The 25,506-nt window shown below is 48.1% G+C and overlaps 12 protein-coding genes across 12 annotated transcripts; 6 read left to right on the top strand and 6 right to left on the bottom strand.

Moving 5' to 3' along the window:
- Positions 1–215: 215 nt before the first annotated feature.
- On the bottom strand, positions 216–1,535 carry F4812DRAFT_214875 (uncharacterized protein). The gene has a single exon (XM_047930382.1). The coding sequence runs from the start codon at positions 1,305–1,307 to the stop codon at positions 441–443; it is 867 nt and encodes a 288-aa protein (XP_047786497.1). The 5' UTR covers positions 1,308–1,535; the 3' UTR covers positions 216–440.
- A 259-nt stretch (positions 1,536–1,794) lies between these two features.
- On the bottom strand, positions 1,795–3,393 carry F4812DRAFT_214863 (uncharacterized protein). Its single transcript, XM_047930381.1, has 3 exons — positions 3,266–3,393; positions 2,616–3,146; positions 1,795–2,535 (listed from the first exon to the last, which is right to left on the bottom strand). The coding sequence occupies exons 2-3, from the start codon at positions 2,989–2,991 to the stop codon at positions 1,823–1,825; spliced, it is 1,089 nt and encodes a 362-aa protein (XP_047786496.1). The 5' UTR covers positions 2,992–3,146; positions 3,266–3,393; the 3' UTR covers positions 1,795–1,822.
- A 930-nt stretch (positions 3,394–4,323) lies between these two features.
- Positions 4,324–6,172, bottom strand: F4812DRAFT_453059 (deoxyribodipyrimidine photo-lyase; the record flags this gene model as incomplete). Its single annotated transcript, XM_047936432.1, has 2 exons — positions 4,324–4,873; positions 4,941–6,172. 2 exons carry the CDS (start codon positions 6,170–6,172, stop codon positions 4,324–4,326), a joined length of 1,782 nt encoding a protein of 593 aa, XP_047786495.1.
- Positions 6,173–7,843: 1,671 nt separating this feature from the next.
- Positions 7,844–8,639, top strand: F4812DRAFT_462929 (uncharacterized protein; the record flags this gene model as incomplete). Its single annotated transcript, XM_047938122.1, has 3 exons — positions 7,844–8,027; positions 8,116–8,204; positions 8,259–8,639. The coding sequence occupies 3 exons, from the start codon at positions 7,844–7,846 to the stop codon at positions 8,637–8,639; spliced, it is 654 nt and encodes a 217-aa protein (XP_047786494.1).
- Positions 8,640–9,529: 890 nt separating this feature from the next.
- F4812DRAFT_468120 (uncharacterized protein) lies at positions 9,530–10,650 on the top strand (the record flags this gene model as incomplete). The annotated part of the gene is made up of 2 exons (XM_047938743.1): positions 9,530–9,737; positions 9,926–10,650. 2 exons carry the CDS (start codon positions 9,530–9,532, stop codon positions 10,591–10,593), a joined length of 876 nt encoding a protein of 291 aa, XP_047786493.1. The 3' UTR covers positions 10,594–10,650.
- Positions 10,651–12,132: 1,482 nt separating this feature from the next.
- On the bottom strand, positions 12,133–12,494 carry F4812DRAFT_453058 (40S ribosomal protein S21; the record flags this gene model as incomplete). The annotated part of the gene is made up of 2 exons (XM_047936431.1): positions 12,133–12,364; positions 12,463–12,494. The coding sequence occupies 2 exons, from the start codon at positions 12,492–12,494 to the stop codon at positions 12,133–12,135; spliced, it is 264 nt and encodes an 87-aa protein (XP_047786492.1).
- A 315-nt stretch (positions 12,495–12,809) lies between these two features.
- F4812DRAFT_443663 (uncharacterized protein) lies at positions 12,810–15,837 on the top strand. The gene has a single exon (XM_047935419.1). The coding sequence runs from the start codon at positions 13,005–13,007 to the stop codon at positions 15,546–15,548; it is 2,544 nt and encodes an 847-aa protein (XP_047786491.1). The 5' UTR covers positions 12,810–13,004; the 3' UTR covers positions 15,549–15,837.
- Positions 15,838–16,300: 463 nt separating this feature from the next.
- F4812DRAFT_462925 (uncharacterized protein) lies at positions 16,301–17,428 on the bottom strand (the record flags this gene model as incomplete). Its single annotated transcript, XM_047938121.1, has 1 exon — positions 16,301–17,428. The coding sequence occupies one exon, from the start codon at positions 17,426–17,428 to the stop codon at positions 16,301–16,303; it is 1,128 nt and encodes a 375-aa protein (XP_047786490.1).
- Positions 17,429–17,524: 96 nt separating this feature from the next.
- Positions 17,525–18,264, bottom strand: F4812DRAFT_462924 (uncharacterized protein; the record flags this gene model as incomplete). The annotated part of the gene is made up of 3 exons (XM_047938120.1): positions 17,525–17,797; positions 17,955–18,173; positions 18,241–18,264. The coding sequence occupies 3 exons, from the start codon at positions 18,262–18,264 to the stop codon at positions 17,525–17,527; spliced, it is 516 nt and encodes a 171-aa protein (XP_047786489.1).
- A 1,088-nt stretch (positions 18,265–19,352) lies between these two features.
- F4812DRAFT_462923 (uncharacterized protein) lies at positions 19,353–19,979 on the top strand (the record flags this gene model as incomplete). Its single annotated transcript, XM_047938119.1, has 3 exons — positions 19,353–19,430; positions 19,558–19,815; positions 19,866–19,979. The coding sequence occupies 3 exons, from the start codon at positions 19,353–19,355 to the stop codon at positions 19,977–19,979; spliced, it is 450 nt and encodes a 149-aa protein (XP_047786488.1).
- An 885-nt stretch (positions 19,980–20,864) lies between these two features.
- On the top strand, positions 20,865–21,797 carry F4812DRAFT_468119 (uncharacterized protein; the record flags this gene model as incomplete). Its single annotated transcript, XM_047938742.1, has 3 exons — positions 20,865–20,966; positions 21,200–21,661; positions 21,717–21,797. 3 exons carry the CDS (start codon positions 20,865–20,867, stop codon positions 21,795–21,797), a joined length of 645 nt encoding a protein of 214 aa, XP_047786487.1.
- A 1,002-nt stretch (positions 21,798–22,799) lies between these two features.
- On the top strand, positions 22,800–25,247 carry F4812DRAFT_443659 (mid region of cactin-domain-containing protein). The gene is made up of 3 exons (XM_047935418.1): positions 22,800–24,392; positions 24,700–24,732; positions 24,788–25,247. The coding sequence occupies exons 1-3, from the start codon at positions 22,947–22,949 to the stop codon at positions 24,803–24,805; spliced, it is 1,497 nt and encodes a 498-aa protein (XP_047786486.1). The 5' UTR covers positions 22,800–22,946; the 3' UTR covers positions 24,806–25,247.
- Positions 25,248–25,506: the final 259 nt, after the last annotated feature.

Raw genomic sequence — 25,506 nt, 5'->3', positions numbered from 1 at the left:
TGGCGGCGGCGGTTATCGGCGGACAGTGTGCAAATTACAGTGTGTACTAGACAAATGTACGATGTCACCCCCCTTTTTTCTATATAGGGGCTACGAAGGGATTGGTGACGGGATGTTGTTGAAGGTCACTACAAACAAGCCATAAAATTGCAGGATTGGTTGGTTTTTAATGCATTTTTATGTTACGTAAATATCTAAGTACAGTCGTGGATAATTCACTCAGCAGTCCATATAAGAGAGTTAAGAAATGGTTTATTCGGGTGAATTGGAAAATCCACGTAGTCAGACACTAACTTCCACGGCGCCGATACGACTCCCTAACCTAGTACCTTAGAAGGTAGGTAGGTAGCCAACGCCATAACCCCAGTAACGATATATTCCTCCCAGACCTTTCCATCCCATATTATCCCATCCTTTTTTTTAAAAAAAAAAAACCACCACTAAGTATGAACCACCGCCCAATTCACAAAAGTCCCATGACCCGTCGTACCATTCCCACCACTATCGCCGCCGCACTCAAACGCGCCGGCACCGCTAACCCTCGCATTCGCAGTCGAATTGACCGGCCCCACAGTCCCGTTCACGACCCCCACGTTCCCACCGCCGCAGCCGTCGTCGTCGCCGTCGTCGCGCCGCCGCGTCTTCTTGTCGACCGCGTAGTCGACCGCAAACCGCCGCACCACCTCCCGGATCACGGCCACCACGTCACCGACGCCCACGGACGTGCGCCCCACCGCGGCGGTGTCGACCGTTATGCTGAACCCGCAAGACGCGTGTGCCGCAATCAGGTTGGTGGTCGTCTTGCTGCTGCTGCTGCTGTCGTTGTTAATGTTATCGTGGCTAGGCGCGAACCCGAACGACGTGCACGACTGGCTCGCGTACTCGCTCATCATCTGCTCGACGAGCGCAGAGCAGTCGGCCGCGAGCGGCGAGGTAGCGCGGGTGTTGTCGACGAAGGTGGACACATTGGCGTGGCAGGTGGATTTGAAGATGGTCTTGTTGTTGCTGCCCTTGTCCTTGTCCTCTTTGTGGTCGCCTCGCTCAAAGAGGTGAGTGCCCAGCACGGTGTGGTTTAGAAGCGTTACGTTTCTGGCCGCGAAGGTGCTGCCGTATAACCCGGCGCGGGCCTTGCGGGTTGCGGCTCGGATGCTCTCGACGCTGGCGCGCGGGTAGGTGATGATAGGTTCGACGACGTGGGGGAGAAGTGGTTTCCGGGGAAGGACGTCTGGTGAGTTTTGGGGCGGGATGGGGGTTCCGCTGATCATGTGCCAGAGGCAGAGGGGGAAGATAGCGATGATAGACTTCATGACCGCAACTTTGAAGAGGTTTTTCTAGAAGAAGTGGTTTGATTATCGGGATTGTTGGAAGTTGGGGAGTCCTCGGTAGGTATCTAAAGCAGGTTTATATATGCCTTGCTCGTAGTTTGGAGTATGCAATGGGTTGCTCGAGCTAACCATATTGGTTGTTGCAGGTAGAGTGACGAGGTTCATAACAGTCACACCCACTTGTAAGTGAAAAAATGAACATTCACTACTACAGGTACCTATTGTGTGCACCCTGGAGATGTGTGGCCTTCAGATGACCAAGCTGCGTTCGAGACTCGACGAGGTTAGGTTAGGTTCATATCATGACTTTATATATCAGATGTTTTCGGTTGTACCTGAAGCTTGCAACATTCCAAATCAATTATTTCGGGAGCCAAAATTCACTCGAATTGCCACTGACCTGATGGCATCGGAACTTAATCTAGCTGATCTCGACGTGTAGAGCATGAAGTCATCATCAGGCCATAGCCTGCGGACCTGACTGTTTGAGTTGAGTCTTATAGCTTCGCCTCTCTGGGTTCTCCTTCTGCTTCCTTTTCCGCTGCCTTTCTCGTTTCGTTTTGCGCTTCGTTTTCCGCTTCTCTTTCCTTTTCGAGCACTTCTACTCTATTCCTCACCTCAACTTCCGTAGACGCCCCATTTACAAATTTTGTGAGTACAACTTTCTCCCAGTCACCTCCCCTGCCACTATTTCTGAGTTCTGGGCCAGGGCTTTGGAGTCCTAGAATCGTCTTCCCATCGTTTTTCCGTAGGCCCATCAAACTAGGGCAAATCACCTTTTCTGCCCAAGGAATCTGAGCTGTGGGGTGCTCAGCAGCTTTCGGATCGCTTGTCGTCGGCACCGCCGCGATAAAGCTTCTCAATTTCTCTCTCTGAGTCTCGTAATACTTGGCTGCTTCGGAATCGCTTAGCGAACCCGAGGGGGGGCCAACTAAGAACTGCGACATAAGATGAAGAAGGAAGCATTGGGGTGGGAACACAGTGATCTCGCCCCGTAACTGCTTCTCTAGCCACGTACTAGGATAGTCGAAATGAGCCGCATTAATCTCAACACCCCCGTCAGGTGTAGGTATTATAGCTTCAGCTTGCGCCGCCGCTACAGTGGGGTCATTGCTTGCCGAAAGAGGAAGCATGTAAAGATACATCTGGGTAGTGTATCGTCGGAATCGTGAAGGAGGAGTTATCCATCTAGTAAAAGGGACAAGGTTATCTATCAGAAGTTTCGGTCAGTGAGCAAAGCGATAGTTGTGAATGTAGGATATGGTGTAGGATATGGAGCTAGGCTATTACCTGTATCTGGAACGGCGCCTAGCTCCTCAACCCAGGTATTGAAGTGGAGTCGATTCTGATGAATCGCCTTGCGCGCTTTGTCGCGCTCAGCATTAGGAACACTTATGAGTTTGCCATCTTTTCCCTCCTCGCGGGCAAGTAGAATTCCGCTTTCCTCGAAAGTCTCACGGATTGCGGCTAGCCGATATACGACTGAGTCCTCGTGTCTCCCCTTTCCCGGAGACGAGGTACGTATGTCCTGGAAGGTGGATATATTCCCGCCTGGGAATACATAAGATGAAGGGAAGGATGAGGACTCTTTTACTCTGTGCAATAATAAAACCTTGTTCTCGGGAGATAGGAGAATGACACTTGCGCTAGGTCGTGGTTCTGTCATCTTCCCGTTTTCTGGTATACTTGATATCGAGTTTCCTCTCTTTTGAATTATGGAAGATTGTATAGGTAATGGCTGTTCCTCGCTCAATTGGACATGATTAAGACGAGGACGTATAGGTTGGATGGAAGAATATGAGGCGGTCTGACAGGTCGCGACTGAGGAAGGAAAGTATGTTTGGTTAATTACATTCGCCTTCGTTGACAGTCGAAGTAAATGTGTTGAACGAAGGAACATGGTGTATTATTCAAGGATAGCTGTAAGAACAGGTACCTACATAAGGTAAGTTATAAGTGGAAGTATAAATGGTAGTATAAGTGGTAGTGACATTAGTCCATACCCTGTTTGGTACTAGGTAAAGTATGTGTGGAGTTTATAATGCCGTGGCTCGACGAAAAGTGCCTCTGGCCTTAGGTTAGGCCGCCAAGCTTTTTTTTTAAAAGAAAAACTTGGGGATTCCCCCACAAGAGTTCCCCACAAAGACTAACGACCTTCCTCTTTTGTAATTAACCTCGGCTATTGCATTTCGGGGATAACAGAATCTAATACCCGTCATCTCATACAACTTACTCTACCACTACTAAACAAGTTATATTTCCTATGGGACTCAGACCGAGTTAGATTTGGAGAGAAGAAATGATGAATTATATGCATTCTTTTTTTTCATGGAAGTAAAGTAGTATGCCCAAGTTCATAGAGGCAAGCTTCTCTACTCATTCCATCTAAGCCTCAAAGAGTATACCATGTCAATGAATGACTCGGGGATCTTGGCTAAAAATTCTATTTAAAAGAAATTATTTAACAACTTTCACCATTCTGCCATAGCAATGATATGGCACCACAGTGGCTAATATATTCCGAGGTAGGTATTTTGTACGCAGATCTAGCTTAGGTCTACAATGCCGGAAAACAGCGACGACAGCAAGCAGACAAAGACATGGGACCATTCCAAATACCTTTATGCCCATCGTCCTCGAGAAAACGATGATCCGGATCAATGTCGACTACGTCTCGCGCCGTCTAGTAATCCTGTGTTCCAAACTATACGGTATGGACCAACAACTCAGCGGCGATATAAAGAAACAAGGCGATTGATCCAAGTCTCTACTGACGTAGAAAACCCCAAGACTATCTGTCACAAATTTATTAGATTGCATATCCCTATATCTCCTTCATTTATCCCCCAAAAATACAAATCCAAGAAGATAGCCCTCCTGCCGTCCGTCCCCCAAACACCAAACTCCTAATGGGAAGAACATTGCCATAACAGCTGATTAAGAGGCCTGCTTTATATGCTCGCATTTCTCACAACATGCAATTTAATAGAGTTCACGTTCACGGCTTATCCCGCCCAATCCCAGCCTTATAAGCCCTCAACGCGCGCTCCCTGCTCTCCCTATGATCCACAATGGGTCGGGGATACCCTTCCTTCCTCGCCTTCTCCTCCGCGCCCCTATTATACGGGTCGTGCACGGCCTTTCCCTCGACCCCCCTCAGCTCGGGGACCCATTTGCGGATGTACTCACCGCGGGGGTCGAACTTCTCGCTCTGCAGCAGGGGGTTGAAAATGCGGAAATACGGCTGCGGGTCCACGCCCACGGACGCGCTGAACCCCCACCCCCCGTTGTTCGACGCGAAGTCCCCGTCGATCAGGCGCTCCATGAAGAACCGCTCTCCCAGCCGCCAGTCCAGCAGCAGGTCCTTGCTCAGGAACGAGGCCGCGATCATCCGGCACCGGTTGTGCATGTACCCGATGCTCCGCATCTGCCGCATCGCCGCGTCCACGATCGGGTACCCCGTGCGCCCCGCGCACCAGGCTTCGAAGTGCGCCGAGTTGTACGACCACTCGATGTTGGCGTACTCGGGCTTGAACGGCTTGTTCATGCTAAGGGCTGGATTTTAGTGCGATGCTTCTATCCCCGGTAAAAATATGAAAGGTGCTCGAAGCTTACCAGATATAAGGCCAGTGGACCAAGACGTGTTTGTAAAAGTCTCTCCACGCCACCTCGCTGATCCAAGCCTGGATGCCTTCCACACCAGCATCCAGCTTCTTCGTCTTATTCCTATCCCTCGCGGTCCTCACCGCCGTCCTCGCGCTCAGCGTCCCAGCAGCCAAATGCACCGAAATCGACGACGTCGCCGCGTCGCCGGGAAAATTGCGCTTCTTGCCGTACGCGCCGATCTTCTCGTCGCAGAACTTCTCCAGCCTAGCCATCGCCTCCCGCTCGCCCGCCGGCCACGTGGCGCGGAACCTCGCTGCGTCCTCCTCCGACAGGCGCTTGTTCTCCGGCACTTCCGGGATCTCGCAGTCGAACAGCGCCGCTACCTTCTCCCGCGCCGCAGCGGGGTTCTTCGCGGGAGGCTCGAGTAAGCTGAGAAGCTCTTGGTTCGCGTGGACGTGCGCGACCCACGCCCGGTACCACGGCGAGTACACGGCGTACTGCTTCCCGGCGCCCGTGTGCAGCGCGCCCGGCGGGACGACGCAAGTATCGTGGAACAGCACCATAGCTAATCCCCTGTCCGCGCACACCCGCACGATCCGCGCGTCCCTCCGCAGCTCGTCGACCTCGTATTCGATATTCGCGTAGAGATGGCTCGCGCCCCATTCGTCCATGAACTCCACGATGCGCTCCTGGATTTTTGTCCGCTTCGCGACGGTCTCGACGTGCAGGGGGATATCCAGAGCCGCCAGGTCCCGCTTCAGCTCGTGCAGGGTGCGCATCACGAAGTCGACGCGCGGCGGCGACGTGAAGTGCGCCTCGAAGTCCTCGAGGCTGACGATGTATATGCATATCAGCGGCACGCCGGCTTCCCGGGCCTTCTGGCTGGCTTCCCACAGGGCGCGATTGTCCGTAGTCCGAAGGTCCGTCTTGAACCAGTGGATCACAGCCTCCTTCACCTTCGTGTCTTTCCGCATCGACGCGGTCTCCTCCACCGCGGCTTCCAGCTGTTCGATAGGGCGGGGGATCTTGTTATCGTTGTATGCCCGGGCGCGCGCGTTGCTCATTTCCGGCGGGTAGAATTTGCGCAGCACGATGCCGTGTTCCTCGGCTTCGGCCGCGAAACGGTGCGGCTCGCGTAGCGGGTCCGAAGCTCCATTCCTAAGTTTAGGTCTCTTCGCGGGTTCCTCTTTGGTATCGTCGTCGCTTGCGACTCTTTGCTTGGCGGTTCGCTTGGAAGCCATAGTTGAAAATGGTGGAAATAGCAAATAGGGCTGGGTAATGTTTGCTTTATGACGTAATGGTAGCTTGGTCCGAAGCAAGCATGTGATACCTGAGATGTGCGCGACTGGGTTTCGAATAATACAAGAAAAACAGGAGAAAGACATGAACTTACACGAAAATTACGGGAATCTGATTAGAAAAATGATGCGAATTCTGTGTGAAAAGAAAAGAAAAGAAATCCAACTGCAATTATTCTTTTTTTTTTTGGCGTCTTCAAAAAAAAAAAAACATAGTCCCGATATGGACTTGCATCATCGAGACCCCAGATCGATCTAACAGGGGGGTTAATCGATCGTTATTTCCGATACGGATACGGTGGATTGGGGCTGGTGGGGACTTACATCAGCCCTACGAGCCGCAAATGTAACCCCGGTATCCTAAATTTAACGACAACCCATGGGACTTACACATGCAACAAAAAGATCGATGATAGGGCGCATCGTATGAAATAATAAGACTATTAAGTAATTGAACAAAATGCTTTTAAAATAACCACTACTTAAGACGAGACTGCTCTGGGAAGTAGAATAAGGTTACTACGAAGGATAGATGCACTTATAATACGGCGGTATGGGTAGGTAAATTGGGATATTGGATAGGTACGAGGATGCCATAGTAAAATTAGCGGCATAGCTTAATACGATGATACCTACATTGAGGCAAGTAGAATAAGGGTTGATGAAAAGTATGAGGCTTGATTGACAATGGAGATATTGGGGGTTAAGGGGCGTATCAGCAGTTAGTTAATCAGCACGTAATTGCCAGGCAAAACACTTTGGAAATATTTGGTTAATATGGACTCGGAACAATAATTAAATCTTTATGAGATATCTAGGAGAAAGAAAAAAAATGGGAAAAGACGAGGGGGGGCAAGGTGCGGGTAAGATGGATAATAAAAAAAAATTGTTTCGAATGACAGAGAACCTCACAAATCCCCGGAACCCACTAATGATCGATGAATGAACGAGGCCGTTGCATATATACCTAAGTATGTGTGCGGTCAAGTTACGTATAACTATATTTCCACAGCGAGAGTTGTTCATTGATGAATCAACAGCTATCAAAGGATAGTAGCGCAATGGGTGAGGTTCGAACTGTGCTCGGAAACTGCGTGCCTTACCACTTGGCCAAATGCCCCCGAGGGAGCATTACTGGTCCTTGCGTTAAAGGGCATGATATGCTTAACCTTTTCCCCGAGCTTTCCATTTTTGTGGCAGCTGTCAGTCCCATACAATTGAAAACCCCATGACAGAGTAGGCAAATACCATGCAACCATGGGACTCACCTTTCGCCTAGTCTTTCCGTGCTTCGCAAGTCTTTTAGATACTTAGGTGCATACGTACCTGGTATGCATTACCTCTCGTTGTTATGTACGTTAGTACCACGTAGGTACCTAATTTTATGTCTGCAACAGATAATTAATAAGTACCTACTTGCAAAGCAGCACCCTTCTACCAAAGCACTCAGAGGTGTTCCATTAACTTTACCCTCCAATTGATTCCACGCCCCGCTGGATGTTTTAGGCATAACGACTTATTGCAACAACTTACTACAACGCCATCGAGCATTTCTACTGCCAAATCACTTCTTAAGCATTCAAATCTGAAGTCCCCACCAACGTGGTTGTCACCATGCCTTACTCTAATCAACTTATGATATTTCTCCCTCGCGCCGGAATGATCTATCCGCCTGGACACCATTTTCTCCAAAGAAGTCGTAAGGACAATATCGTCATGGTGTCATTGGAACAGGCTGGATTTGCCGAGCATAGCAGATTGCCGGCGAAAAAAACAACGAGGGCGGTAGACGAAGCGCGTGAGTTAGCCTTAAAAATGATTTTACATCTCATACCTTTTAGTGCCTAGGTACATTTATTACCAATTGCTGACTCTCGCTCTCGCAGTCGCAAGCATCTTCACCACTGCAATGGAGCCCGATATCATCCAGCACCTGACCACCGAAGATGGGGACTTGTTCGACTTCCTCGGTGTCGTCAAAGACGCTGTCACCTAGGCCAAAGGAATCGGAGAGTCAACCTTTATCCAGCTCTGCGAGCGCTTAGCCGAGGCGCGAAAGGAGTGGCAGCAGAACCCGCGCCCTCCGTTCGATCCCGACCAGCAGAGCAAGACGGCGCGTAGCATCGATGCCCTGCTAAGCGCAGTGGGAGATCGTTGGAATCGCGCTGAGTTCGAGATCTACGAACTTGTGGGCGGATGGGAGGAATACGATGACGAGGAGATTGATAAGAATTACTCCGACTGTTCTACCCTAGAGGCCCTCGACGACGACAATGGATCATCGGAGAGCATGCAGATGGAGGTGGACAGTCTAACTACATCCCTGGAAGATGTTGCCGACGAAGAGGCTATCAAGAAAGGGGTCGAGGAAATGGATATCAATGATCCGATGGACGTAGACAATGATTAGATCGGATACATGACATATCCATGCGGATATTGGAGATCGAGGAAGGGTTAGGATAGTGTAGATTTTAGTTGGTCTTACCACGACGCGTCTAGGAAGTTTTCCTACCTAGCTGGTAACTGGTTACTAAACATGATAATGAGATACATGAGAATAAAACACCGAAGTTTTATGAAATAATTTTTACTTCCATCACTTACCTTCTGACACATTGGGATGCCCGCGGGGAAAAAAATAGTTCCATCCTCTTATCCTCCAATTTTCTATCTCCTACTTCCATCCTAATGATCCTAATGTAAGACGAAGTAACTTTGCAGTATTTGGTTAGCACTCTCGTTTCCTAATATATAAGCTACCTAGGTAGGTAGATAGCCAAAATATTGGTGAAAAAGTCACATTACTACTTAAATACATTGGTAACAATGGTACCCCTCCACCTCTCCCATCAAGGTGTGCGCTCTTAGGCGGGGATTTGAACTGATTTGATTATCTGTAAATGCACCTTAGGCAGTAATCTCTTATCTTTTATCTCAGGTTAAGCTGCTGCAGTTGAAAATCAAATTCATGAGTCACGTCACTGTGTTGGTACACGATTTCCAACATCAAACTACCTTTCCTTCGCAACTAGCAGCTGGCGATAAGTCTATGATACCAAAGATTCGGCCTAGTAAGTTAACGAACCTGCATACCTACATTTATTCAAAGCCCCTTATCATTATATCCGTCCCCTCAGATTTACATATAAACACGAGTGCCTAACCCAGGAATTAGAGCGCTACCATAACCAATCCACCATAGCATCACCAAGAATCGTAACAAGCACTCATTCGTGAGACCTTACACTATCCAGCATTATAAAAATATCATTCGCTTCAAGATCAAGATCAAGCAAGATGGTTCGCCAACGCGCACCCGCCAAGAGAATTGTCTACAAGTCTCTCCGCACATACCTGCCCGAGATGGGAATGGAGTATCCCAAGACCCGATACCTCCTCAGCCAGCCTCACCGAGACGACCGCGTCGTGGCGGCGCTCAGCAAAGCGCGATTACTCCCGAGGGGCAAGGCGTACTTTTACTCCACCAGAGTCCTTAACGAAGCTCGTGAGTACCTAACCTAACCTGCCTACGCTAGCTTACCTTACCTTACCTTACCTTCTTAAACTTCTCTACCCGTCCTACTTATTCTCCTTACAACTCACTCACTCCCCACTGCCGCGAACCTGCCCTATTATATATAGATATAGATACGTAGCCTATGATGGATTAATAACTAACACCCCCATCCACAGTGGCGCACATGTTCTCCGTCGCCCTCCGCCGGGACATCAAGAAGCACCTGACGCGCGCCGACGGCGGGGTCCTCGAGTACATCAGCGCGCTGCGCCTGGCGACGCCGTGGGCGCAGGACCTCGCGGAGTCGCAGTTCATCGAGCTCGTCGAGCGGCTGGTCGCCGCGCGCATGGTGTATCGGGAAGAATGCGAGGAGCCGTCGTCGTCCGCGGCGCTGTCAGCCGCTTTCGACCTGCATCGCGGCCGCCAGCAGCAGCGTCGCCACTGCCGCACCGCGGCTGCCATCGATCGGTTGTATGCCGAGGTCGGCGGCCTGTGGAGCGTAGCTGAGTTCGAGCTGTACGAGTTTGTGGGAGGGCACGAGGAGGAGGACAACGCTACTGCCACGGCTGCTGCTCCTGCTGCTACGGCTACGGGTACAGGTACAGGTACTGCCGGCGCTGGGAATGGTACTGCTGCGGCCAACGACAATGATATTGAGAACACGCCGGACACTGCGGACGTCAAGATGACGGACGCGCATGTCGCGGCCCAGCTGGACGACGACGACGACGACGACGACGACGTCGCACGGGAGAATGTGCGAGCGGGCGTGGGCCGCATGCGTATCCGCCCTCGCGTGGATCCGCGGGCTTACTGGTTCCGGAGCGGGGAGGGAGGTCAATAAGCTCTTGGGTAGTTACGGGGATAGGATACACACTGGATTACTGAGCCTGGATTACAGATGATGGTTGGTCTTATTACCTATCATGACGGTTTAGGAAGATCGACAGTTTTAGCCATTGGAGGAGATAGGAGATAGGAGTCAGGATCAGGGATTAGGAATGGAAGAAGTATCCTTGCAAGGTATTTTCTCCAAGGTTCCGGTTTTCAGGATGCCGTCGTTACCTATGTAGATGTTCTGCAATAAAAGCTACCAGTGCCTCCCCTATAACGTGCCGTGTTATGCTGTGTATAAGTGATTGGTATCTTTGCATCTAGGTACCTAGGTAATAGTTATCCAAGGTATGAATAAAATTGAATTACATCCCATTTTCGACTAGTTAATGACTTTGGAATCTTAATTACCCAAGCTATTCATGGAACAAGCATAGCGCCTCAGGTACTTTGCTCGTTTAAATTTGATTGGTTGATTTCTTTCCTACCATTCCTAAACTAGTATGTCTTGATTATTTTGGAGATTTTGGTTGGTTGATATAGGTGGAGCATGTACATGTGTTTAAGTTGTCACCTGAGGACATAGTTATATTATGTACCTGTTATTATATGAGTTATGAAAGTATGTAAGTTTACATCTTCCAGTACAATAATGGCCAGTGCTCTAGATGGGATATATGAGAAGATCTAGATGGATAGCACATAGTATCCTCTTATTTTGATTCATATCAATGGGGGTAAGACATGATAATTTTTATCAACGTCCGTCTACTAATAGGATAACACGTGACTAATCACGCCGACGCCGATGGTGGATAAAAGTAGCTCTCATAAGGATTAAGTTTAAAGTCAGGGTTGTTGGACTGAACAAATATATTTTAAATGGAATACGGTCTAGACTTGAAACAGTAACAGCGGAGCCAACTCTCTCAGTTGTCTATGAAGACTAGATTACAGGGAGGGACTCTTCAAGTCTATAGGGTAGTCGGGATTCTGTGCATCATCTAAAACAGGATGTCGATTGACGTGTACAGTCCAGGAGCACCAATGGGAAATGAACGAGGCTTAAGTTGGTTACGAGAAAGGGAAATGTTTGACCCGTATCTGTGCTGTAATGGACGTCTCGAGCATTACGGCTTTTTCAAGGTCATTGTTAATCTTCGGCACGGAGGCTATCGAGGTAGCCCCAGAATCCTCGCACATAGAGGGTCACTCGGAGTGGGCGCGAGAAGACTTCGCTAGCCGTACGGGGGTACGGGGGTACAGGGATTTGGCAAGCGTACGTATTACGGAGGGGAGATCAAAGATAATTTTGAAAGACTTGAAAGGCGCGAAAGGGAATCGTTTTTGTATTTTTTCGTTCCGAAACGTGGATGTGGCGGTTTATCTAACCGGCTAGATGTAGCATCAAAAACAATCCCATGCCGACCATATACAGTCATGAATTCCCCAAGAACACCAGTTGCCCATCTGCAGGACGCGTTAGGAGGTGCTCGACGGAAGACGGAACCAGCAATAACGGACTAACCACCCAGATGATAAAAGGAATTTATCGCACGGGGCTCCAGACGTTCTTCAGGAGACCGTCGCGCTGGGCGAGTCTGTTAAGAGCATCGTCGCTCTCGCCCATCGCGCGCACGAAACCGCAGAGGGCGTAGACGTGGTTCTCGCCCTGGATTTGTCGGCCGTTCTCGTCAACCTTGGCGATGGAGATCTGGACGGAAGCGTGGTCCTTGGCCTTGATGATGCGGTTGGTGGCGCTGCACTTTCGGGGGACGTACCTAGAGATCGATCGTTGGTTAGCAAGCGAATTCGGTACATTAGGTATTCATAATTAAACAAGAAATAAATAAAGAAGTAAATAAATGGGAATCCTTACAGGTCCACGATCTCTCCCTTGTCGTTTTCCATTTTTGCGACTTATCGACTGTAGTAAATCGAAATTTGTTGATGGTGGGAAGGTTGCGGGCGGTGGGAATGTCGCAAAAGGGGTTGGATGTTGTCGTGGGTTGAAGTGAAGCCCTAATAATAAATTATTCACTTGGGAAATTTTGACCCCTCCGAAAACACAAAAATTGTTGTTTGGTGGGCGTGGGGCTCAAAAGCTCGGGTGCAGATCACGTGGATGGTATGTCAGGTGCTTTCGAGACTATTTCGCGGTGGCTAGGTATAAAGTGGGTCTTGGCGTTCTGGGGTTTCGTTAGCATTCAATTTGCTTGTTTGAACCTTAGGTACGCGCGTAACACCGTAACAACTAACAACCAAAAACGAACAACGAATTATCTGAAATCAACATCAACATCAACATCAACATCAACTTCACCTTTGAATAAAAAAAAAACATCATTATCAATCAAATTCCACTCAATTCAATCAAGTCTCTTCAATTGTATATCCCGTGAAATGTTTCTATTATGACAGATGCGACCTACTGGGAATTTTCCCATTACCCTGTCGATCAATAAAATCCCTGTTTGCGCTTTGCGCATCCTACCTCTCACCCTACGATTTCGATCCGCCATGTCGACAACCGATGTGTTCCTGTCGTCTCCCGCACCCCCTGCAAGGGTTGATGATTCCTATGATATGTCCTCCTCACCTAATCTACCTCCTTTAAACGAGATATTCTCCAAACATCCCAAGCCGCCACCTTTACGAAGTGGGAGCCGTGCGCCACCAATACCCGATGATGCCCGTACCACCTTTACCACCACCGCCGCCATCGTACTGCGGGAAGCGCCTGAGATCGATATAGAGACCGAACAAATTACCTATTCACCACCACGAAAATCCCAACCCACCAAAACCAAGAAGGGCAGAACTCTAACGCCAGAGAATGCTAGTGTACCTATAGATTCGCCTATTCTAGTTGAATCATCGCAAGAAAAGCCGTGGCAAAAGTTCAAGAGCAAGAAGTCAACCTCACAGAGCGAGCAGCTGCCTATTTCGAAAACTAGCGTCACTAAGCAAACGAGCAAAGGTAAACAAAAGGCGAAGACGGGGACTGTTTCTAAGCACTTTCCTGCGAAAGAAGGCGTCGGAAAACGGGCGGATGAGAAATCGGAGAATGCTACCATAGCACAGAATATAGATGACCGAATCACAAATGATCTTAACTGCGCGGAACCTGCTTTGAGACGGCGAAGAGACTGGACCCCTCCGCCCCCGAATGATCCTATTCTTTTGGAGTCTGAATCGGATAATCGGGAGCTGCTCTCATCTGTCGACCGGGGCACTAGTTCGAGGGACGTATTCGGTACACTTCAGGATCGGTACGGATGCAAGGATACTGCGTCATCTACTACGTCGGGGCGGTCGCAGCAGACGAATGTGTTGGAGAAGCGGAAGCCGATCAGACTCGTTTCGACTAGTATCGAGAAAGAGCAGCAACCGAGGGATGCTTCCCCAACTAAGGCGGTTAACACTAAGAAGAAGACGAGGACGATCACAGAATTGGCGACTGCGCCTTATATGCCCATAATGGCTCCTGAACTTGACCTTACAGGCCCAGCAACAAAGGAATCGTTACTAAGCTATTTCGATGAGGATGGTGCTGTCAAGGCGCTTGTTGATCAACAAACCAATGTCATGACGCAGAAGAAAGGCAAGGCTAAAGAACCTAAAGCACCGGCAAAGTCTAAGCGCAAGAAGAAGTCTGGTACAATAGATAATCCAATCTTATTGTCTCCAAACTCTGCATTGAAGCAATCCTCCAATCAAGACTTTGTTTTTGGAACATCGAGCCAGTTGGTTAGAGAAGACTCGCCCACAATTCTTAGAGATCTTCAATTGGCAATACAAGCCTCAAACCAAGTTGATTCTGACCCTTTCGCCGATTCCGATAGTCAAGGGCTCTGGCATGCTGGTGCAAGAGATACCGACGGTGAATTAATGAAAGTAGATGAAGTTGAGCTGGTTACAGGTTTACCATCATTCTCCCGACCCCAAAAATTAAAACAACATTCTGATGATGGATTTATTGATATCAACGACGTGTTGAAGTCGTCAGAAATTGACGAATCAGGAGGAAATGCCCTACAACTAAATCCCGACCCTCAATTCCAAGATATACATAGCGCGCAGCCCCCGCGAGTCAACAGTGAAGACCGTACAGATGTCGCCGCAGAGGCTAGTAATCCACGTCCGGATTTTGAGTTTCTCAACGACGCGCAACTTGCTAGCCAAATTGCGTCCTACGGGTTTAAACCAGTCAAAAAACGTCAAGCTATGATTGCGCTTTTGAACCAATGTTGGGTTAGTAAGAACCCTGGAGTTTCTCTGGCTCACGCCAATTCAATCTCTACTACGTCCGCCTCATCTGCCCCCAAGAGGAAGCAGGCCACTACTACTATCACCCAACCCGAAAATCCTCCCAAGCGACGGGGCCGCCCAAGGAAGGATTCCGCATCAAAAACTGAAGCTGAAGCTTCAACGGCGAAAGCCTCGACAACTAAAGCAGCTAGAGCAGCTAAAGCGACTACCACGAAAAAGCCACGTTCGCCCCGAAAGAAGAATGCAGCCGTAAAATCCATCGAGATCGCGGATTCCGACGTGGAGGGCTCCGTATTATCGTTCTCGTCTCCTTCTAGGGCTTCCTCACCAGATTACGACCGGATATTCTCCTCCCCGCCGGCGGTCGACCTCTCGCTCTCCGAGGACGCTGACATGTCGCTCGCGCTGGCGCCCACGGACCAGCAGGCCGACCTGTTCCGGCAGATCACCAAGGCCGTAACGTCGGCGCCCCGCTCGCAGGACCCCGCGAACCCCTCCTGGCACGAGAAGATGTTGCTGTACGACCCGATCATCCTGGAAGATCTGGCCGCGTGGCTGAACGCGGGGGCTCTGGGTAAAGTAGGGTACGATGACGAGGTCTCCCCTGAGGACGTGAAGAAGTGGTGCGAGTCTAAGAGCGTGATTTGCCTCTGGAGGGTGAACACGCGGGGGAAGGAGAGGAAGAGGTATTGAGTTCGTGGTTCGGGGTAGCACTTTGTATATACCTTAGGTACCTACTGTCGATAGTCGCCGGTGTTCATAACTTATTGTACCGAAGTTTAGAGTTACTCGCCAAATACCTAGAAGAGTTTTCATATCTTCAAAATCGAGCTTGTGATACTTGTTTGGCAAGGGGAAGTTCTCGGGAGACATAACTATTCTCGTCGCCCCGCCTGTGTGAATAGATCCGGTGACATGACATATTGGTTTCAGCGGCATAGATTGGAATTAATTGAAAATATATTCGTCTACCCGAATAAGGTGCCTGTAACAGGTACGCCGGATTCGTATGAGAATTTAACATTGGATGTTGAAAAAGGGCCCCCCTTTCCGCACTCGCGTTAAGGGGTGGGGTAGAAAAAAGGGGCAGAAAAAAGGGGCAGAGATTTCTTAGCGCGCTCTCTCCCAAACAGCATAGCATGATTTCTGATAACTAATATGTGATGGGAAAAGACATTACTCGGCAGAGGAGGTATGCAATATGAGATCAAAAGGAGAGATTTTATTTTGTAAGAGCTGTTAGTATATATTATTATTTACAGTATTAAAATTGCCATTCTATTCTATAGTTACAGTATTCCATGCTCACTCCATCACTTCCCCCGCAGCAATAGGTAGGTACCTAGGCAAGCAACATGTTCGTACGTTTTTTCAGCAGTAACAGAAGCGCCACGTGATGCCTTCCTAACAACCTTCTGCGCGAGCCAACTACATCCGCGCCAGCCTCAGCGCCTGTGGCAAATAAACCCCAGCTCCATCTTCGGGCTCCTCGCGTCGCTCCCGCACGCGCTATACGGACGTATAGCAAGCGCGAAGCGGGCGGTTCTCCAGGGAGATCCCTCGGATTTGATGGTCGGGCTGGGATCCTCTCCATCCGCCTCGCGGTGTCCGTACACACGCCCGACGAGTGCGCTCTGGCCGAGGACCTGCGTGGGGCTGATGTCCGCGGCGCCGGCGTTCTGCTCCGCGGGCTGGGACGTACTGCGTGAATCGGTGGGGACTGTGGCGCCTGGGTTCCGCCGGGATTTGCGTTGAGATTTGCTGTGGGCGCGGTCACTTTGTGGCTGTTTTTTCTCGATGGGAAAGGAGGTGGGGGTACATCTAGGCGCGGCTGTTCCGCCGTCCCGGCCGTCGTGGGACAGTGGCGAAGGCGTTCTGGAGGGATTGGAGCTATTGTTTTCGAAAAGCCCAGATGGAGTGGTATTTCTGGTGGAAGCTATTTTACCATTACTCTCACCACGTGCGAGCTGCGAGGCGTTGTCGTGGTGCTGGTGGGTGCCTTCCGCAGTCTTTACGTCGCCTCGTGGGGTATCCAGGGGCGGCGGCGTGGCATTTTTGGGAGTAGCGAAGCCGTTGTCCGCGAGTTCCTGGGACGTGGGAGTGCATCCAGGGGGGTAGCCACCTTTCCAGTTGTAATCTGACAAGGGGGACATATTGTCGAACATATTTGCATTTTGCCGGCCTTCAGAGGTGGGAGTTGTGTATCGATCGCCCTGCTTGTACCCCCCAAATGCGGGTTTAGCAACCTTACTGTTCTCGGCCTCGAATATTCCGATATGTTTCGACAATGGGCTATAGACAATGGCAGTTGATTTAGCTTTGCTCTTATTCTTGGAGTTTCGAGGCAAAGAATGTGCACTTCGATCCTTGCTCTGGTTGGCCGTTGTGGTAGCGTTTATCGAGTTCGTCCTCTTTCCCCCGTGGGGGTTGTAATGTATAGGAGTAAATGTCTGATGATATTGAGGAACTTGAGGTTGAAAGTTGGGAATTGTTGTATTCGGGTACCAATTGTAGTTGAATGCTGGAGTGGGGGGGATGTTGTTGTTATAATATCCCAACGTAGGGGTCAACATGGGGTTTTGCGTATAGTTAAATTGATAGTTTGGGTAATTGGTCTGAGGAAATGGAAGTGCAGAGTTAGCGTAGAAGGGAACATACGTAGGATCATTCTAAGGATAAGCCTCGGGGACAGGATCTTGATAAAGGCGAGTCCTCATTTTAACATCTTTCCAACTCTCCTTGGCTTTCTGTCTACCATTAGCTGGAACTGGAGGCACTTCATCTTCAGCATCGTATCCTGCTTGGCCAATACCAGGCGTTGGAGAACGTGACCCTATATCTGCCGACTCGCGCTTCCGTTTTAATTTGAGTCTATCGCAACATTCCTGGCAATCTTTGTACCTCCATCGAGGTGACATGACGTCTCCACAAGTACCACATTTCTACAGTACAGAGTTCAGGTTAGCAAGCATTTTGAATATGTATAACGAAGGTCTGGTCCAAATTGGTTGAAGAAATAATTTTCAGTTGTTGAAGGCATAAATAATATGAGCCAGGGGTTAGGGGTTTAGGTTGAGTTAACGGGCTGGGAATACGTACCTTCTTCTTCTTCTTCTTTTTCTTCTTCTCTCGGGGGAAATCTTCATTTCTCACTACCTTCCAAGGTTTTCTGATGTGTGTCTGACAATACGACTCTCCTTGAATAGCTTCGCGTCCGCAATATACGTCTTGACACAGTCTGATGACATATGGTCTACCCATCTCTATATTGACATTCTGTTTCGCGATCTCAAGCACTTCTCGGATTAAAACATCCCCCTAATATCGGAGATATTAAGCGAGTTTTTAGTTGGTGTTGGGTTGAATTTATATCCAAAGTCATTACCAATGCACGGATAGCTTTAGACATTTTTATCTATAAAGATATTAACAATCTTTTTAAGACTTCTATCAGATGAGAACTATTATACCGGTCAAAGGAGGACCCATGAAAATGCCTTTGATTGCACCTCAGGGTCTTGATCAAAGATCCTACGCCGCCATGAAAACTGATGTGATATGAATTAGTATAATAATAACAGCTCTTGCGATCGCCAGTCAGCACCGATGGTTGCCCCTAATGCATAGATCTAGCATATGAATACTGCCAAGGGGTTAGTGGATTAAATATAATTGTATAAATACGCCTTCCATCGTTTGTGTAAAGAAAATACGTTCAAAGGATATGTACAGTCAAAACAAAGGCCGCTGGAGATGCATTAAGCGCGTGCCTGGGAGTGTTCGACTTACCTAGAGGCTGGCATCAAGTCATAAGAAAGCGCGATATTATACCACTTAAGAGCATATGAAACTCAATGTCGAAATCTTTCCCTCTTATTCTCGATATCTCACAAGTTAGGGAAGTGATAATAGTCCCGGTACATAAAGCTTCTTCCTGGAACACGTGGAATAGTTCAAATTGACAACATTCATCAACACCTAGTTATGAAAACCAAAGTATTCATGTCTGTGTTTAGACGGCTATACCTACCTAAGCTAGATACCTGGTTCACAACGCCTGTTCCACCTTGGCCTAGTTTTACATGATACGTGAGTAAGGCTGTTAAGCGTTTCATACTGTCTGAGAATTGAGGCTCACATTGGCTGATATGCGTGAGTAATGAAAGTATATAAAACAACCCTTATATGAATTGTTAGTATTTAGTTAGAGCGGGGTTTGAAGTCCACCAGGTAAAAATAATATTTCCTCTTAAGCAACTTTAAGCTCTTCTGAGCGCTTAGGAAATCAGAAGGCCCTTCAACATTCGCATCTCTATCATCCATCCTAAGCCTTTCAATCTCCTCATCAGCAAATCTTCGATCATCCTTCTCCAGGGTGACCAAGTAGAACGATTCAAGGTAGCCAGTGCCACAATTTACAATTTGCACCTTCAAGATTCCATTCACCATGGCATGTTTGGGTATTTACGGATATTTCTAACGGAACTTGACTGATAGATGGCGGACTTCAAACCTGGTCGTTACCGTCTTGGTAGTACAGACTTCGTCCAAACCTCCGGTCCCCCACTTCTCCTTGTATGTTCTACAGCTAACCTTTACGATAGATGTTATCAACATCGCTCCGCAATCATCCCTCGTGATCAAGACTACAGGCTAGACTTCCTCGGCTAGATCATTGCTGACTTGGGTTCTCAACGAATAGAAGGAAGATTATATCAAGCAGCAGAAGGCCAACCGTTCCGCAATCAAGGACCTTGAGGAGAAATTAGAGAAGGTTCTGAAACTGATGGAGTTATACCCGATTGACGACGAGAATAGAATAGGAATGGTCGGTGCTCAGCTGGAAAGGATCGCCCGTGATTGCCAGAAGACGCGCCGCTTCGTGGAAGAGGCCATCCCGAATCTTCATAAAAGAAAACCGCACAAGAGTCCCGATATCATTCTAGCTCCTGCCCAAGGTGTAAGTGGCGACATTGACGATTCGAGGGCTCATAGGCTAATTGAAATAAGGGACAAGTCGTGATAGCCACGGTGGCAGTTATTCCTATACTCATCCTGTTTATGTGCTTCTCTCCTCTGCTGGGTGGAATATTTGGATCGACATGGATGGACGCTAGTTATTGAGTTCTTATCTCCGATATAAGGACAGGGAGATGAAGATAGAGACGTTAGGCTAGGAACACAATAACATCTCGTTTACCTAAGAGCTTCTGTTGACGGTAGGTATCTCACGTTTACGCGATAGCGCGGTAGTAGTTTTGCTACCGTAATGGCTTTAATGCTATGTTATGAATACGACTTAGGATGTAAGGTTCTTTAAGATGACACTCAGCCTACATAGGGGCGGTCATTCGGATGCGTTTGGGTTTCGATTAGGTGATTATATCTATATCTTCGACTTCTACCTATAGACGGATTATACGCCGCGAGAGTGGCAACGAAAGGGGCGCGGCTGAGCTAGCCAGAGCCGCCGTTGCCATGGATTCTCGTTGCTGGAACTACGAAAGTCCGAAGTGCTCTTCTTAAAGTCAATGTCGAGGGGAGCAGTTGCTGAACTAAGGTACGTACGCTCCGCCCAACATACTAGTTTTCCTAAGGCCCCGTGACGGTCTCACGCCACACCTATTTACGCACTTATCCATCCGGGTAGGGACTTACGTTAGGCACCTACTTGGGTAGTTCCTTCTTAGAAAAGTTTATATTTACACCTCACGACGTGGATACGCATAGACCGTAAAGCAGTGTACGCGACCTTGCTGGCTTCAGATGTCCACGAAGCTTAGCCTTCTCTCTCTCTACCTCTCAATTTCCTCCACCTAACCTTCTTTTCACTTTCACGTATCGGAACCAACAACTCATCTGGAGTATCCGAGTCTAGGAACACCTCGTGTTGACCATCAATAACAACCTAATACACCTCATCGCAGACCAATACTCATTCCCATCTGAACCTAGCTTTCTCTCAAAGGCTTACGGTAAGTAAACCTACCACAACGTACCGCCCTCGAGATGTCATCCAGCGCTAACTTATCCGTTCGCCAGAATATGCCTTCAAATACTAACCCGTCTGAAGTCCGCGACCCAGAACTCATCAACATTGATACAGTTACGGTAAGTACATAGACATTGATAGTTCCCTCCTTCGCATAAACCTATAGACCCTGTCTATAATGATAGTCCTTCGAGACATCACCGGCGCTTCCACGATATCTATCAACTTTCCATCGGAATTTCCCGTGGGTAAGGAGAGATGCGCAGCTCTACAATAGACAACCGAGGATCTAATGTCCTAATACTTTCATACCTCCGCGACTCTATTGACTAACAAGACTTAAAATTCCTAGGCAATGCTTGAAGATGTTCAAGACCGGGTCCGCCGCTATCATAGTCGTGATCGTCACGCACGATCTGCTGAAGACGGCGGGTCAGACACCATTAAGCTCCTAGCAAGCTCGATTGACTACGTCCGGACATCTTTGGAGGCCCAGTCCATGATGCTAGAGGGCATTCGCGTTCAGATCCAGAGCAAGGATCTCGATGTCATGAGACCCCGTATCGGTGGCGTTAACGAGCATTTGGAAGCTGTTAAAGAGCATGTCTATCAGGCGCTGCAGCGTGTGTTCCTGATTCGGCTGGACATCGAGCGCCTTAAAATGGAACATACACAGCTTGTGCAGGGTTCTCACAAGAAGACTATTGCGAATCCTTCCCGGCACTCACAAGCATCCTCGGACGAATCAGAAGACGATTCCGAAGAGGAACCGGAGGAAGAGGCAACGAATCCAGTGAACTACAAAATGCTCCTCGTAAGTCTTCAAATATGCCTACCTTATATTTTATGGATATGCTAATAATCCATAGATCCGGGCCGCCTGTGCCATCGCCGCCTTGGGTTTGCTCTACCTAGCCTATTACGACGTAATATTCTACGAACAGGTATAAGCATGGTGTGTCTTTTGGACGTCATATTGGTGCAAGAGGTTACGGAATTGGTATAGGGCACGGAACGAACAACATTTATGAATGTTTACGTGCGGTTGGCCGGTTACCCCCTTGGTTATCACTTGGGCGATATGATGTCTCTACCTTGGTCCTACGATCGCCCCACACGCTATAGATGCGTATAGGGTGGCTAAGTGTAGGCTTATTATTAGATCAAGTAGGTTAGGTAGTTTCATACATCTACCGGACGTTAATGAATCCAGTACACTAAAGGATCCTTGTCGATGAAATCGTAAGCGTGATTTAAAGGGGGATAACTTTACTCGACCAGTAAGTAGGATGATTGATACTAGGTTAGTTACTATTCGACGATATCTTGGTGGCTAAGTGGTGCTGGTTATTTAACTTTGGGTTAAACTCATCGTGTACCTAGGTAAAGCCTCGGAGGTATCGAAGCCTTAAGAAGAGTATCATGGAATCATTGGATCATTGTATTATTGTTGTTGGTGTTGTAAAGGTTGGCTACTGTACAAGATCCACCTAGTAGGTGAAGTATATATACACGAGGTCATGTGACAAAGAGCTTTAGTCGCAACGACCTAGTCTTGGCATTTCTTTACAAAAAAGATGTTTCGATTATATGTGAAATAACCACATGATATTGGGTAAAAGAAAATGGCAGGTAACTAATATATAAAAATTATATTGAAAATTATATTGAAAATTTTCAGAATGTTTTAGGTAGGTACCTAAGATTAGTCTATGGGTAAAGCAATAGTAGCTGGCTGTTGAAACAATGATAAGTCACAATATGTTGGAAAGTCAATAAGAGCAAGAGTAAAATCGATGTGCCAAGACCCCGGCAGTGCAGTAGCAACTTTACGAGGTAACTTAGCTTAAATTCCATTGGCGGAGAGAAAAGTGTGTGGGGACGGAGTGGGGGGCTGTCACGGTGTTACCAACTTGCCTCGCATTTCAGTTCGAAGTGAATGCTTACGTACATGCAAACTGCAATCTTACAACATTAAAAAAAAAAAATAAAAATAACAACAAATATTCCCAATCATCTGAGAATATCATATCCCCTCCCAATAATCCCCATATAGATCAACAGTTTGGGTAGATAAGACTGGCAAAAGAAAAAAAAAGATGGATCCTGGACGACGTGCTATGATTTATGGCCGTAAGTCACCCCCTCGCCGCGATATCACATCTCCCAGACGTGATCTCAATAATAGAATCACCAAGTCATCGCGGCCCACCCAAAACAAACCGTCCAGTTCTACGACTACAGCGACCCAACCCACACAAAATTGGCTCAGCCAAGATGAGCAGTCCCGACAATTTGTCGCCGACGAGGATAAGTTTGTCCTAAAACAGGCCAAGAAGAAGGCCGATATCCGAGTAAGGGAAGGACGAGCAAAGCCTATCGACCTCTTAGCCTTTAATCTACGTTATATCGATACGGACCGCGACGTATTTGACGACGACGATGCCGACATAGATATCGACGTTCCTGCACCCGGCACCGTTATAGAAGGGTTAAAGGAATCCGCCCTTGATGAACTCGATACTGATATCACACCCTACTTGACTCTGGAAACGAATAAAAGGAATCGAGAATACTGGAAGGCCCTACAAACACTCTGTACCGATAGAAGACAACGACTCAAACCCATGGGCCCTGAGGAACGTGTTGTCAATTCAGTCAGCGCCGACGTGGACAAAATTCTCGGTCCGAAGAATCTCGAACAGCTAGAGAAGCTGGAAGGCCAGATACAGGCTAAGCTGCGTTCGGATGAGGTGATGGACACCGATTATTGGGAACAGCTACTCAAGAGCTTGCAAATCTTCAAGGCGAAAGCTAAGTTGAAAAACATCTGCGAGGAAATCAGAGAAAGCAGAATAAAGTTATTGCAAGACAAGAATCCCGAAAAGGCGAAGGACCTTGCCGAGCCACAAACATTTGGGAGTGTCGTCCATGCCGGATCAAAGGATTTGGCGACAACTTCTGCTCCGAAGTCAAAGCTTACTGCAGCCGTTACTTCTGCGGCTAGTAGCTCGACCAACGCACCACCCCCCGGTACTGCTAGATTTGCGACGAGCGGCAACGAGGACTTTTCCCAAGCCACGAAGGCTCTTTACGAGCGAGAGGTTGCGCGGGGGATAAGCGAGAACGAGGAGATATTTTCAGCTGAAGAGACAGTTCCGAGCGCCACGAAACCGCAGTGGGCGGATAAATACAGACCTCGGAAACCGCGATATTTCAATAGGGTGCAGATGGGATATGAGTGGAACAAGTATAATCAGACGCACTACGACCACGATAACCCGCCACCCAAAGTCGTTCAGGGCTATAAATTCAACATATTCTATCCCGACCTCATCGACAAAACGAAAGCACCCACATTCAAAATCATTCGCGAACATGGAAGGAGAAGAGGAGAGTCTTTTGCACCGGCCGGGGAAGAAGACACCTGTTTGATTCGCTTCATCGCTGGTCCGCCGTATGAGGATATTGCATTTCGTATCGTTGACCGGGAATGGGATTATAGTGCAAAGAAGGATCGCGGATTCAAGAGCAGCTTCGACAAGGTATGTCATTATTCTAAATTCCATGCAACGCAGGTAGGCATGTACTGCCATACCTCTATACTATACATCTGTATCACGTGGCCTGGAAGCACCGAACAGTCACGACCAGGACGTCAGGGGTGGTGGCAAGCATTGATGTTATTTACCTATGAATCCTATCAAGCGGCCCCTAGGATGTCGATCTTAAGTCACATCTGTCATTCTCGCCTGGGTTGTTTTTTGAATTTCTTCCCGGTTTATGCACATTTCCACCCCTCCTGTTCTTAAACTGCCGTTACAATAGCCGTTTCTGACTTTTTGGTTCTAGGGCATTCTTCAACTTCATTTCCAATTTAAAAAGGTAAGTCGATGTACGAATTTGCTCAGATAGTGATAAATACTGACGTGTTGCATAGATTTACTATCGAAAGTAGAAAAACTAAGTCATCATTTGCCGATGCGTTTTCAACAGCAAACGCAAACGATTTGGCGCCTTTCAGCCACTACACACTGCACGATACGGATTTGTACCAATTGGTATTAGCGGGAATAAATCTGGCCGGCGTATGGGAATAACATTAGCAAGTGATTGGAAAAGATTTATTGCGTCGTGGAAGTGCATCGGAGAAGTGCGAATCGCTTTAGTCTCGGTTACACAACGTTACGGAAAGTTACCTTAACTTCCCAAACCGCCTTATAGGGGTCTTACTATTACTAGGAAGAGGCATTCTAGTTAGGGGGTGTTTCTCATGGGCTTGTCAATAGCGAAGAGATGGGAGCTTTGGCCTACTGTGAAGTCGATATTCATCTCTGAGTATGTTCTATTAGCGACTAAAATGGAAAGTGAATAGATGGTGAATGTTGAGTGAACGTGAACTTTATGAATTACTTTCAACGTCTTGTTCTTGGCCTGATCATATCTCCCAAGGTTCTTACGGCTGAAATGGTCTTATACAGTCTATATCGGACAACTATCTGGGAATCCTTGCAAATTTGAAGTTTCGATCGGGATTCTAGAAGGGATTATTGCGATGACTTGCATACAGCAAAGAGGGCTGGGGGACTCTCCTTCAGGACGGTTTCATGTTCATTTGAGCAAGGCTCCAAAAGGCGATCCCGCCGGAGCCAGCGAGAA

This window comes from Daldinia caldariorum, assembly GCF_022478825.1.
Source record: "Daldinia caldariorum strain CBS 122874 unplaced genomic scaffold F4812scaffold_21, whole genome shotgun sequence".
NCBI classification, from domain to species: domain Eukaryota; kingdom Fungi; phylum Ascomycota; class Sordariomycetes; order Xylariales; family Hypoxylaceae; genus Daldinia; species Daldinia caldariorum.
Note: the sequence above shows the minus strand (reverse complement) of the source record. Positions and strands in the feature narration are given on the sequence as shown.